General features: G+C 32.7%; 1 protein-coding gene across 2 annotated transcripts; it reads left to right on the top strand.

Annotated features, from left to right (window-relative positions):
- The first annotated feature begins 2978 nt into the window (after positions 1-2978).
- On the top strand, positions 2979-13742 carry LOC111612736 (protein TRC8 homolog). Of its 2 annotated transcripts, XM_023353979.1 has the most exons (3): positions 2979-3038; positions 3123-3307; positions 11309-13742. In XM_023353979.1, exons 2-3 carry the CDS (start codon positions 3127-3129, stop codon positions 12940-12942), a joined length of 1815 nt encoding a protein of 604 aa, XP_023209747.1. In that variant the 5' UTR covers positions 2979-3038; positions 3123-3126; the 3' UTR covers positions 12943-13742. The 2 variants fall into 2 exon arrangements, with proteins under 2 accessions (XP_023209747.1, XP_023209746.1); XM_023353978.1 differs by having other exon boundaries at positions 2986-3307.
- The last annotated feature ends 373 nt before the right edge of the window (positions 13743-14115 follow it).

Below are 14115 nucleotides of genomic sequence, written 5' to 3'. Positions count from 1 at the left end.
TATATATTAATATCTAATTCAAGGACGATAACAAGTGAAATGGCATGCAGATTTTACGATAATGCTTGTGTAAGTTTTTGCAACTTTAACCTCCATTAAGAGGTTATCCAGATTGCGATAAGCCACTTAATTCATTCATTTTTTTTTTTACATTCCTCGCTCTGTGGGTACCAAGAAGGCCTTTTAATCCCGTATTTATCGCTGGTTCGGATAAGCCCAGTAATGAGGCGAAGGGCGGGGCCCGACGCATCTATAGGCCTTATATAATTAGAAATGAGATAATGTTTAAGGTGAAATCGTATTAGTCAAATGCAAAAAACCTCGGCTATTAGACGCCATTTTAGTGCTCAATTTACACGCAATTTACTGACCGAGGCCATTTTTTTTATAAATTCGCGTGTAAAGTTCCAATTTTCTTACGTTTAATGCCATTAATACCCCTAATACACAAACCTTTTCTGCGAAATTTCAGAAAATTTCGACAAAAATCACAGGAATTATTGAGCTGCAAAGTGGGTGGAAGAAATCCTGCCCCCAATACACACGGACACACAACACATCCATAAATACCCCATAAAATTTTTTAGGATTTGTCGACACGGTCTCCCAGAGCGGTAGGCTGGGGCCCGGGTCACAATAAATAATTGCTCGTTTAATATATATTTCCAAAAATTAAAAGATTACAATCATTTTATTTAAAATTTATTTTTAATTTATATACAGTAATTTAAAATATATATGCTCTCCACCTCAAATTAGTAGTGGCTTGCCCCTGTACATCATACTTCTTCTTTAACAACAGAGTCGTGTCGGTCTTCTACGTTTTGAATTGAAATCACGTGACTTCCGGTTCGTATATGAAATTTTTGGGGGTGGTTCCGTCCTCGCAACCCGGCCGTACCCGGTCTGTCTAAATCTACGATAGACCCGAATAAAAGGTCCTGTTAGTACTCACGTGGCAAAGTAATCACATGCGTTTTTTTAACATAAAATTCGTTATTTTGTACGTGTCTTCTGAACAGTGTGAGATATAGCAAGCAGCCATTTTTATTTAAACATTTAAATGAAATTCTTACTATTTATAATATACAAAGAGAGATATAAATCTTTTTTTATATAGGGCTGCAATATAACAATTGTATATAAAATATATAAGTAGAAAATATATATATGTGTGTTTGTTAGAAACAATGAAATTGCTAGTAAGAAGCATTATGATAGATAACGCTTCTAACTAGGAAATTCGTGTTACATGGATTGGTTTGAAATGATGAACACAATGCAATAAAATGTATGGAATTTATTATATTGTTTACTCTTCCTCTCCAAGAATATTTTTATTTTCTATTAAATTAAATAAAGAAAATATTATATAAATTTTTCCTTTATGATTATATAAATAAATTATATATATACTTTCGCATTTGTACGAATGTTTAACATTAATATAAATTCAGCATACCTTATACGGAAGTGTGTTTTCTAAAAATTTTCCTGGTAAATTTAAGGTCATTATGAATTATTTCTATAAGTGAATTCGTTAGCATAGCTTATAACGTAAAACAAATTATTTCTTAAAGGAAAAGGACAAATGCAGCATAAATTAGTATCGAGTAACCCACAAACCTCGGACTTTTGACAGGGTAATTCCCATTATTCAATCCCAAGTAAGCTGATATTCCTGTCGAAGACCATTCAAACTAACTTCACCCGTAAAAAAGACGAGAATAAATCGTATATTGTTAGTTTGCATATTAGTATATGTTATTGTATTCCCTTAAGAGTGTGTGGGGCCCTCCGAATTCCTCATAGACCCCCTTGGTTTTTCTTTAACGCTCTTCGTGGTCCGCAATGAGAGGAGAGGCCCGATATATCCGGAAATTGCCGATTGTAAAAAATTCCGGAGTTCTTCACCCGGATTCGAACCTTTATTTTCAGTTCGTACATCATTAAATCTGTGAAAAATTAAATACTATTTTCCGGGTACAATAATTTAAATTATTATGGTAAAAGCGGGGATATACTTCGTTAGATATTTATATATGAGCGAATACATAAAATAAATACCAAGAATTTTTATATGGTATTTTCTAATGAAAAGAATTCCAAGAATAATTAATCACAATTATGTAAGAATAAAAGTTTATTTTTCGCTTTAAACTAAAACAAAAAATTCAGTAAATGATCACGCAATGTACAATCGCTGTTCTTTGAATTAAAGAATGTAATTTAAGGAACAACCATTGTCCTAATGTCATAATAAAAGTAATAAACATTAATTTAGTATTATAAATTAAAAAACAGTATATATATTAACACGAGATCGAGCCTTGAATTGTAAGTTTCCTTGTTAATACTGCAATTAACCAGTAAAGGAGAGGAATTATAAATTAGTTGTGCATTTTCCTATCCGTCTATTCACGTGTATAGATGATAACAATTGATAATGAAGTCAATCCTAATGTCTTTCTGAGTATCAGTTATGTAATTCGTATTGTTTAATGATAATGAGTTTCCCTATAACTTCTGAATAAGAAATTAAAGTCCCTCTGTATAGGGGTCCCGATTAAATAGACTTCTATCAGGTTACTTCTCTAATCAATTCAACTTATAAGTAGAAAGCAAAAGTATTTACACGACTAAAAAGTAAACAAGTAAAAGTGGGCGATCTGCCAAAAGGGGATGGCCCCCGTGAAGACTTTCTACGGGAAACTGACTTCTATTTAGGTGTTACCAACGTCAAGGAAACCGTTGAACACCAGAATCTTACAGGTGTTCAATGGTTTTAACCACTCGGCCATTGATGAGCACTTATAAATTTTACAATTAATTCGTGAAAATGCTGGTATATATACAGTACAAAGCATACTTTCGATTGATAAAAGTTACACACAGTCTTCACTGTATTAAATAACACAAGACGTCGTATTACTCGTATTATAATAATAATATGCCAGGGGCATGGAATCCGGTTTTTCAGGTATTACTTCCTGACTAGTAAATGATACTAGTGCAGCAGCAAAAGACGAAAAAGAGAAGTAAGGATTCGACAGATGGCGTTAAATCGGTTACGATTCTCAAGGAAAATTAATTCAGGCAAGACGTAACGTTGAATGTTACAGGATCATGCAAAGTAACATGGAGCTTAAATCACGTATCTGGTTCTCTATGGAAATCGTACTGAGGATCCCACCTTTGTTTATTATGGATGCTGTGCTTAATAGAAATTGCCAACATGTGACGAGTTACGAAAATTACCACGAGAAGGATACTCTGTCCTTCTTGTGGTATATTTTATATGCAAAAGGTAAGGTTCTATTTATTATATTTTTATACTTTTTTTCTGTTTATGTGAGTGAAGAGAGAGAGAGAGAGGTGATTCGAGTACGTGTGGACTTACTGATAGACATACAAACGTACTTAAATATATATTAGTTTTTGCACATCTTTAAGGTTAAGGCTTTCAAAGGTTATTGACTTTGACGGGTGTATCCTGTGTATGAAAATAGTCCATATTTTGGGTGTTGTTTTGTATTCTTATATATTTGGGGGTTACTTTTTATGCTTAACCTATAGGGAAGGTTATTGTTTTCTATGCTTTGTACGAATAGAAAACAATCTTCTCTAGAAATAGAAGGTTATAGAAAACGAATAATAGAAATTCTAAGACTTTTTGTATTATTTTATAGTTCAAATCCTAAGTCTCCAATTAGAACTTTTACATAGAGGAATGTAATAAACGATAATTATACAATAAATTTGAACGCAGTCCAGATTCTACAGATCACTCCACTAATAAGACATACGTGCAAACACTTGATAATTCAATATTAAAATTCAATAAAGTAACACGAATATATTAAAAACAATTACTTGCATTTATTCCAGTTTTTTGTGACGTTATTCATACTTAATAAAAATTATATACATTCATTTGTAGACGTGAAATTCAACTAAATGCATTGTATCTTGAATGAAATTTTAAAAGTAATAATAATAATAATCTATTGTTCTCTCTATCATATAAAAAGTTAAAAACAAAAGAGAATAATAGGAAGAAATTTAATTTCAAGTAATTTTTGAGGAATTTTATTGTAATTTTTTCTTTTTTTTCTTCTATTGCATTTAAGTGGTTCGTTTGTCATCAAAGTAGTGATGATAAATACACATAAACTAGGACGATTTATGAATATGTATTCATTTGTTTTTTTTTAATTTTATTTTAAAAATCTAAATTTAAATTGTTATAGTTTTAAAAATGATGTTTTATATATTTAATTTATAATAATTTAAACTGGTTTGTAAAAAGTCAACATCCTTTCCGACGTTCTATTGTTTAAAAATATAACACTTGTNTGTGGGTGAAAAAAAAAAAGACAAAGGAGAAAGTAACTGTATTAAGTTCACAAGCACCGAGTGCAGATTCTCAGAAAAACTTGCTTTTTCTTTTAAAATATGTCGGACGTAGGTCGAATTAATGTGTTGTCTATTAATTATATCGATTTAATGATGTCTTGTCTAATAGAATAATACATTAGACCAATCAAAATGTCGAGTTATCCGGATTTTCGAGTTCTTAGTGTGTCAAAACAGCGGGGTTTAAATGTAAGGCCGCTATTATCTGTACGAATCTTGAGTTTTTGTTTACTTTCGCGCTAACTAAAATATAATTTCTAACCTAATATAAAATTATATAGGGATTAATTAAGATAAAATAACGTTATACGATGTTCTAATGTTTACGTAACTCATTTCTCGAGTACTTCTTATTGTTTTCCACCCGGAAAATATCAAAATAGGTCAATTTACCTTCACGTTTTCATATATGTCAATTAATATTAGACTGTAAACTTACTATTAATGTATATATATAGCAGTTTTTTGTGTCACTATAAAAGTTAATCAATTTTTTATATACATATATCTAATTATTCAATGAGACTTAAAAATAGAAACACTTAAATTAGCAAAAAGAAAGGAAAGATGTTTATATTGTGTGTATTCATATACAAGACTATTTATGTATATACCTTTTTATATATATATAGCTGTAGGACACTGCCTTTAAAGTAGTATTTATATAGTTGCACGCGTAATTACACTTATACAATAGTTGTGTATTCAGCTATACATTTTAAACGTGTATTAAATCTGAAGGTTTATTGCGAATTTCTATAGATTTTATACTCAATTTAAATTAATTTTATCGGCTTAAATTATTATATTATATACAGCTACACGTATATTTATTACCCGCAATTACTGTATGATAGTTGCATAATTTGTAAGGTTTAAAATGTATAATAATAATTATTATATAATTCTATTGGAAATTATTTTGTACGTTATTGTTTTATATAATATAACCGATAACGTCACACTTAATGCGAACATTACTTGTACTGTTGAAATCGTCCAATTTACTTTGTTTTAAGGAGATTATTCAGTCTTATATAAAATAAAATAATTGAAATTGTTTAAAGAAACCTTCGGGGTTCGTGTGTGTTACTAAATATCGTAAAGGACCACTTGTTTTTTGGAATAATATACGCACGAGATTACCTTGAATGATATGATAACATTTTAATATTCTTCCAAGGAAAATTATATATATAACCTTGAAATTACAGCTAAATTCTTTTTCGTCTTACAGGTAATAAGAATAAGCTGTGTTTTTTTTTTTATTATTACAACTAATAATAATAATAATAATAAATTTACCTTTATAAAATATTGAGTAAAAAAATTATGTAGTTGCTGACATTCTTTCAAGTGAAAGGAATGGTTTAAAGTTACTTTTTTTTAAATACTGACATATAGAATCGCATGTATTATTTTTCATGTGGAAACTCCATAAAACGACACCTCAAAGGGAAAAGCTAAACGTGGAATCGGCGAGGTTTTGGGGAATTTTGGAGGTTGACCGTACTGTTTCTTGTGTTATTCGACTTTGTATCCTATAAAATAATGGTGCAATCAATGAAAATTTCCATAAAGGTGATCGTTTTTATACACTAAATTACTGTACTGTAATACATAAAAGGAAAATTTGATTCATCTGCGGAAATTTTATTGACAAATGCAACTTATCAAAACGAATTTCTATATCTCTCCACTCCTCGACCTTTAACCACCAAACTTTATTAGCATTAATCCCCTTAATAAACAAAACTCCCTGCAAAATTTCAGAAATATTCGACAAAAAGCACAGGAGTTATTAATCTTCAAACAGGGTGAACAAAACGTGCCCTCCCCACACACACTAACATCCATACATACAGATAAAGATCCCCGAATTTTTTAGCATTTCTCGACGTTTCATAGTGTCCTAGTTCCAAAAATGTAAAAATCTGGGGGGGGTTACTTTTTGCCGGGTCGCCATACTTTCCTCCTCTTATATATATATAACAGCCGGAAAAGTAAAAGGTAAATTTTCTTCAATCGTTGAAGCTTTCTTCTGTTTCTTCAAGACGAAGATCCTCGTGCGTTTTCTCATAGGTTCTGTATAATTTTTTCCTCATTATTTACAAATGTCATTACCGTTGTATGTGGAATGCCATTATTCTTAATACCAGACTGCTTAAGGCCATCTTCAAGTACATGCTATACACAGTCAGCTATTGTACGCAATGAACTGTAAGTACTTGCAGGCAGAACTGTAACTAAACAGCTCCTTTGAAAGGATTAATATACTGCAGCTTTTGTGTGGTGGAAAAAAAAAAGACAAAGGAGAAAGTAACTGTATTAAGTTCACAAGCACCGAGTGCAGATTCTCAGAAAAACTTGCTTTTTCTTTTAAAATATGTCGGACGTAGGTCGAATTAATGTGTTGTCTATTAATTATATCGATTTAATGATGTCTTGTCTAATAGAATAATACATTAGACCAATCAAAATGTCGAGTTATCCGGATTTTCGAGTTCTTAGTGTGTCAAAACAGCGGGGTTTAAATGTAAGGCCGCTATTATCTGTACGAATCTTGAGTTTTTGTTTACTTTCGCGCTAACTAAAATATAATTTCTAACCTGTTCTTCGACTTGAACGTAAAAACACAGCAATAAATAATGCAGTATAGTATATAGTGTATATTATTCCAACCAAACCAATAGATTTATGTCGAGAGTTTGGTTAATAAGTTTAATATTTGTTAAATATAGCGGAACAATTGGTGGAAGAATAATTGAATTTTGAGACTGGATGCATATATTATTTGTAAATATATAAATGATTCCGTATAAAATGGTTCCGTAGTTCTTGGAGTGATTTTTATCGTATAGCTTCTGGGATCAGTGATCACAATCCTCGCCTCGTTTATCTTTATAATTGCCCCTTCGCAAAGAATGGTCTCTTTCTCGGTGATTAAACATTTACATTATAGCTATTTACTATAGAATTCTATAGCATATTATTCCATAGAATGTACGATACATCGTCTTCATTACGCCATTTATATTCATGTCTTGTTTCGTTCAATGTGGAAAGCATAATGCCCTTAAAGGATTTTCAAGACTCAAAATAAAAAATAGCTAGATTTTACAGGTTAAAACACTCGTTATTATTCTTTTCACGGAGCCTTTTCTAGGATTTTTTTCCTTTAAATCTGAATAAAATGTGCAAATTCTGGTTCACTATTCTTCAAGACTAGACTTCTAAAATACATAATTCCTTATACTACAATCGGCGGTGCCCGCGGACTATGAGAAGGGGGATGACCTGCAAGATGGCCTGGTTGTACTCGGCCTTGAAAACAACGACGAAGTTGCTCGGTTCGATAGACAAATATCGTCCATTAGCTTCTTTTATATTTGAAGAATAGAATAGAACTTACTGTTTAGTGTCCCCTCGGGGATTAGGAAAAGACGCAACCGAGACAAAAAGGGTGGCACGTACCCCATCCAATGTACGGGCGCTCCTGACTACATGTATTTCATTCTTCTGTTTGCCAGAATGTAAACCTTTTAGCATAACTACATTTCGAACTATTGTCCTCCATCAGTTGGCCTTGATATTAAATACACTTTTACATTGACACATCCTATAATTACACTTTGGCAACGATACTTCGTTGTCAAATGTAATTATTATTATTATTATTAATTGATTGAAGTCAATGTATTAATGTGAAAGTGGATTTAATATCAGAGCCAACTGATGAAGACAACAGTCCGAAATGTAATTAAAACGTATACATTCTGCAAAGTAAAAGAATGAAATAGTATAAGGTATAGTGTAGTTTAGAAATTAAGAAGTCCTAAAAAAACTGGTGAGCCAAATAGGTTATAAACTTTCTTTGATTTTTCTTTTACAATTACAGTAGAGCGTCGATTATCCGAATCAATTGGGGACTGGAGTTGTTCGGAAAAAATCTATTTCGGATAACCGATTGTGTACGAAAAAATAGTTTAACGTATCCGATGTTAAAATTTTTCTCCGTTGCGTGTCGCTTCGCGTTGAATTTTCGTCGATGTTAAGCCTAACGAAGACTATTGTATCGTTAAAAATTATTTTTTTATTTTGTACAAACAAAATAAATATATTGAAAAATATTAAAAAAATATAAAATTAGAGGAGAAGGTGGTATTATGGAACCCCAATTACATTTTAGTGAATTGTAAACAAGGTATCATAACTACACCCACAGTTTTTGTGCGAAAAGTACCGATAACTAGTAAACTAAATGTTCCTAATTGGATTTTTCGCTAGTGTAATTATAAGTATGGTTTTTGAAGGCTTTTGTACAAAAAGTCCGAAAGTAGGCTTAGAGAAAATCGGGTGGTAATATGGAACCTTACTGTATATTTTTAAAAAAATGCTTTAATGTAGCCAAAAACAAATAGGAAAGGACAAAAAATGTCAAATAATTACAAAATTATTTACTCCAATGTATTTTATCGCAAAAATGCTTTTATAACAGAAAAATATGACCTCCGTCAACGATATATATTCCAGCAGCTCTTTTTCGATATTCTCGGACAGAATTGGCTTTCTACCTATTGTCTTTTTCACAAATTGCTCTGGAGGAATGTCTGCTTGCAAATAGAAAGTTCGGAGGAGTTGAGTTCCATATTACTGTAAAAGCACCAATGGGGTCCGTATTTCACGCATCGCCATCTTGAATTAACTTATGTCTGTCAAGACCAAAATTTAAAAAACGTGAACATCACACAGATTAATATGTACCCCTAAGTCTCTGGAACGGAATACATGCACCATTGAACCTACAACTACACGATTTATATTTTAAAAATAATTAAATTCACTTAGCATTCAAAACTTGCGAATTTTGAAAAAAAACAAATTTGCTGATTAAATACGGACAACCGTTTAACTGAAGTAAAACGGGTTTTCCCCTTGCTATGGATGTCTGCCTAGTTCAGTTCAGCTACATTCCGCTACAGTTTGCCTTTATTATCAGTTCGAAATAAGGTGGTTCCATAATACCCGCAGTGTTCCATAATACCACCTTCTCCTCTATACTTCAGAAGTTAATTTAGTATCAAAAACGTAAAATATTTGAGTAGCCCACAGCACTGGCGAAAATTTAAATTTGCCGACTGGAATTCTTTCGGATAGTTGATGTTTCGGATGATTGACTTTCGGATAATCGACGTCTACTGTAAAGGATTTATGGCAAACTACATAACGAAATTTACTTCTACAAGAAAACTGATAATTTCTAAAGTATACGTAGTGAAACCCCGATTTACGACTTAATCTATTCCTAGAATCGTCCAGAGCTGGTTTTGATAGGTGTGTATAGTGTGTGCGTGCACGCAAACGGCCGATAGTTCACTTTAAAATATACGGGTTTTTTTCCAATCTCGATAATCCATAAAACGAAGGCAAGTGTAAATAAAAAAATGAATTTATTACCAAAAGTTAAGTACAAACGTGGTTACTTTTCGACGTAATCACCGAGAAGATTGAGGCATTTGTCATATCTGTGGACGATCTTTGCAAACCCCCTCTTCATAGAATGTTGCAGTCAGTGACTCGAGCTGGGTCTTAACGTTGTTTTGAAGGTCGTCATTAGTGTCGAATCTCTTCCCTCCTAGCCACACTTCCAGTTCAGGTGGAACTCTTCACACATTAATCCACACACCTCACTATTTTACCATTTAACTCTTAGTTCTTTTTTGTTCCTTAGTGCTAAATTCAAATCATTTAGATATTTAAAATTCATACATTTTCTAGTATTAAGTTGGTGTTTCGTTTTATAAATTACATGACAAAATTTTAAAATATTTTATATTCTTTTACCTCGATTTATCGACCGGAAATTGGGTCGCCATTCATCTGAAAACTGTAATTCGTAAATAACACAAAAGTGGAAATTTAAAAGCGATTAATATCGCTTTTAATATATATGTAATTTAAATTCTAGCTGATAAATAGAGTTGATAAATTGTTGACAAAGTAGGATAATATTTTTTAATTGCATGCAATTTCTGAGCGATTTACAGTATTTATTATAACGAATCGACATAGCGCACAGCCGCCGGAAAACTCTTCTTTTTCTTCAAAAATTTCCTTTTTAATTCGTTAAAAATGTTTAAAAATCTTAAGAAGCAAGATATTTAGTATTAATTTCAACAATATTTTAAAATTTTCTCCCTTTTTTTCCATGCAAAATAACAAAGTTGATAATGCTATACGCGATAACATACACAAAACGCGAACAATACAGCAGAAAATGTTACGTTTAAAGCCTTTAAACGGCGGTTTAAACTAGGGAGAAATGTAAAAATTCACATTTCACAATATAAAATAACAATATTTGTATCTTATCAGTTAAAAAAAATAGATAAAAATCGAAACAAAAAGATACACTTCACGTTCTAAATACGGTACGTATGTATGTATCAAACACGTGAGAGCTTATATAGAAAAAAATGTGTGTATTCTATACGAGCTCCCACGTGTTAGAAATTGGTTCGAGTCGTCCTTTAATTAATGAAATAACTTCTTGAGATGTAGAACGTGACAGACGGACAAGCAGAAAAATATTAAGTTATAAAGAAAAATATCCTATGAAGACCTCAGAATACTTAAGACAACGAACTAAATTTATTCGAGTTCAAAAACATTACTGAACTTTGAGAAGTAAAACAGGAAATAGTTATTCTTGTCCTTGAACTTGAACTTCTTGCATGGGTGATTGCTCTCTCTCTCTCTCTGTCTGTCTCTCTTTCTCTCTCATTCCCTTGACCGAGGAAAGAATTATTAAATAATTGCGTATGTAAAAAAAGTATATATTTTTATCTATGCTACGTACATTTTTTTAAATATTTTCTTATTTATTTTTCAGTATTCCTGATAGCCTTTTGTGTATCACTCTTCAGCGCAGAACTGCTTCTCCTAGTCTATTTGTGGATGATTACATTTGGACTTGTATTGTGGTCATACGTCAGGAATATCAGCTATATGTACGAAATCGAAGGATTGAACATGTTGAACACTAAATATAATTATTTTGTGCAGTATTCCGTGAGCAATTTCGTATTGCAGTGCGTTTTGATGTTCGTGTTTTGCATGATACGCAGAAAATTGGATAAAAATATTTCGTGGATTTTAATAGGAATATCTTTCCTTGGCCCGAGTTTTCTCTACTATTTAGCGGTTCCTGCTACATTGTTATGCTGCTTTTCTTTCCTGTGTGCCGCCGTTTTGAGTTGTTACGTTGTACTCGAGTTCATAAACAACAGCAAATTCATGTACGAGAAAATATGTGAATGCATCCTAAAATGGCGGACGGTTATCAGGCATTATGGAATTTATAATCTGATAGAATATCACTGGTTACGATTACATATACCTAAAGTGTTGAGAATCTTCTGGACCACGCGACTCGTTGGGCACATATTGATTTTCATGCATAACTCCAAGAATGAAGAATGGATTGAATTATACGATTTTTGGAAACAGCTGATTACCGATGGATGCGATACGATCATAGCTGTGCTGGGTATGACAAGTGTGGTGTCATATTTTTGTTGCCGTCTGTGTAAAGTCATTCAAATGTTGCTGCGGGTGGAAGACATTGAAGATCGCAACGTCGGTATCGTGTCCGCCATACTTTTTCTAATTCTCGCGTTGCAAACTGGATTAACCACGCTTCAACCCGAAAAAAGATTAATTAAATTGTACTATAATGTCTGCCTGTTGTTTACAGCCTTTCTACATTTTGTGCACAGCACGGTTAATCCCGTGCTGTTGTCTTTAAGTGCAACTAAGAATGCTTCAGTGGGAAAACATATCCGTGCCTTGTGCGTATGTACGTTACTTGTATGCTTCCCAGTATGGTTTGTCATCTACTTGTGGAGCCATTATTCAATTTCTACGTGGCTACTGACTGTGACAATTTTTAGCGTGGAGGTAGTGGTTAAAGCAATTATCACATTAATGCTCTATTTACTCTCTTTGATAGATACGTATCGTTCCGATCTTTGGGAGGAATTAGATACTTACGTTTATTATATTAGAGCCGCAGGAAACGCTATAGAATTCTTATTCAGTATTTTTCTCTTCTTTAACGGAGGTTGGATGCTGCTGTTCGAATCGGGAGGTACGATCAGAGCTTGTATGATATGTTTTCACGCATACTTCAACATTTGGTTACAAGCCAAAGCCGGTTGGAACATCATAATGAAAAGAAAAGCAGCCATGAAAAAGATCACCATGTTGGCGGAAGCCACAAGAGATCAATTAAGAAATTATGATGATGTGTGCGCTATTTGCTACCAGGATATGAAGAAAGCGAGAATAACATCTTGTAATCATTATTATCACGGCGTATGTCTTTGGAAATGGTTATACGTGCAGGATCTATGCCCATTATGCCAAACGTGCTTATATACTTCAACCGAGTTACAAGAAAGAGGATACGACGGAAGAGAGACTGATTTAGAGTTTAATTTGATTGATTGGGACGATGACGACTGATTGTCTGTTAAATTATATAAAAAAAACTTAAATTATTTAAATCAAAATTTACTTAAAATGTTTTTTTTTTAATTCGTCGTTTTTAATAATTTCAAAACGTATCGAGTACTGTACATATATATAAAAAGAATTTGAATGATCATTAGAGTATCGTCGACAAATTAAAGCTTGATATTTGGTGCTAATAAGTTCCTTAAGTTTGTAAGACTTTGAAGTAAATATTACAGACAATCGTGTCTTCTACACTCAGAATATTAATTATTGCGGTATTTCATGCCATAAAAATCTATTTTTACCTGGTCTTGAATAATTTTAAAGTAGTAGTAGTAATTAATTTTTTTTTCACGTTATCAAACCGCCTGATTCTTCTTTTTCCTGGTGGTCTTCTATCAGTTTTTCTTCCAGGAATAGTTTCTATAATGAGTTGTCTTAATGACTAGGAAATTTTGCTTTCTCGGCCTTGATCAAATTTATCACAGTTTTTTGCATTTTAATCATTTCTAATATCTAAAATTAAAATTGAAGGGGAACACATCATCGTACATTGGGGCACGTGTTCTCCTTTTTCGTTTGTACTGCCCTTTTCCTAATCCCCAAATGGTTCCCAAATTCCATTATCATCGAGCAACATAAAATTCCTGACTTCTAGCCTATTCTGCAAATATACAAGAAACTAATGAACGATATTTGCCCGTTGTCCCAGGCAACTTCGTCTCATTTTGATCCAAAACTTGGCCGCGATAACAAGGAATATTCCTTGTTTTCAAGGCCAACTTAGCCCCGATTGCTACCAGTGCTACCAGTGCTACCTTGTGGGAGCGCTGATCCAACGTTGAATCATAGTTTGAAGTTTCTTACATAATGCATGATCTGTCCGGATATGTCGGACCTCACCACCCTGCTGTCCCATTGTGGACCTAGCCGAACCTATTATGGGCCCTCTTAGTGCACACAGAGCAGAAATAGTTATAAAAAACACATCAGGGTATAGAGGTTTATATCCCTTGGATAATTAATTTATAGTAAAACTTTTTACTATAAATTATCCATTGTGCCGACATTTTTATCACTTTTAATTCCGAAACTGCCCGCAGCTTGCCTTCTTATAACTACTCAGTTAAGAAGGAAAGTTACTCAGCAATGGCACGTTACACTATGGGCCTGGAAGCCCAT

Source organism: Centruroides sculpturatus, unplaced genomic scaffold (genome assembly GCF_000671375.1).
Source record: "Centruroides sculpturatus isolate CEXI.00-Female unplaced genomic scaffold, Cexi_2.0 scaffold1754, whole genome shotgun sequence".
Classification (NCBI taxonomy): Eukaryota; Metazoa; Arthropoda; class Arachnida; order Scorpiones; family Buthidae; genus Centruroides; species Centruroides sculpturatus.
This window is presented reverse-complemented; position numbering and strand designations above follow the sequence as displayed.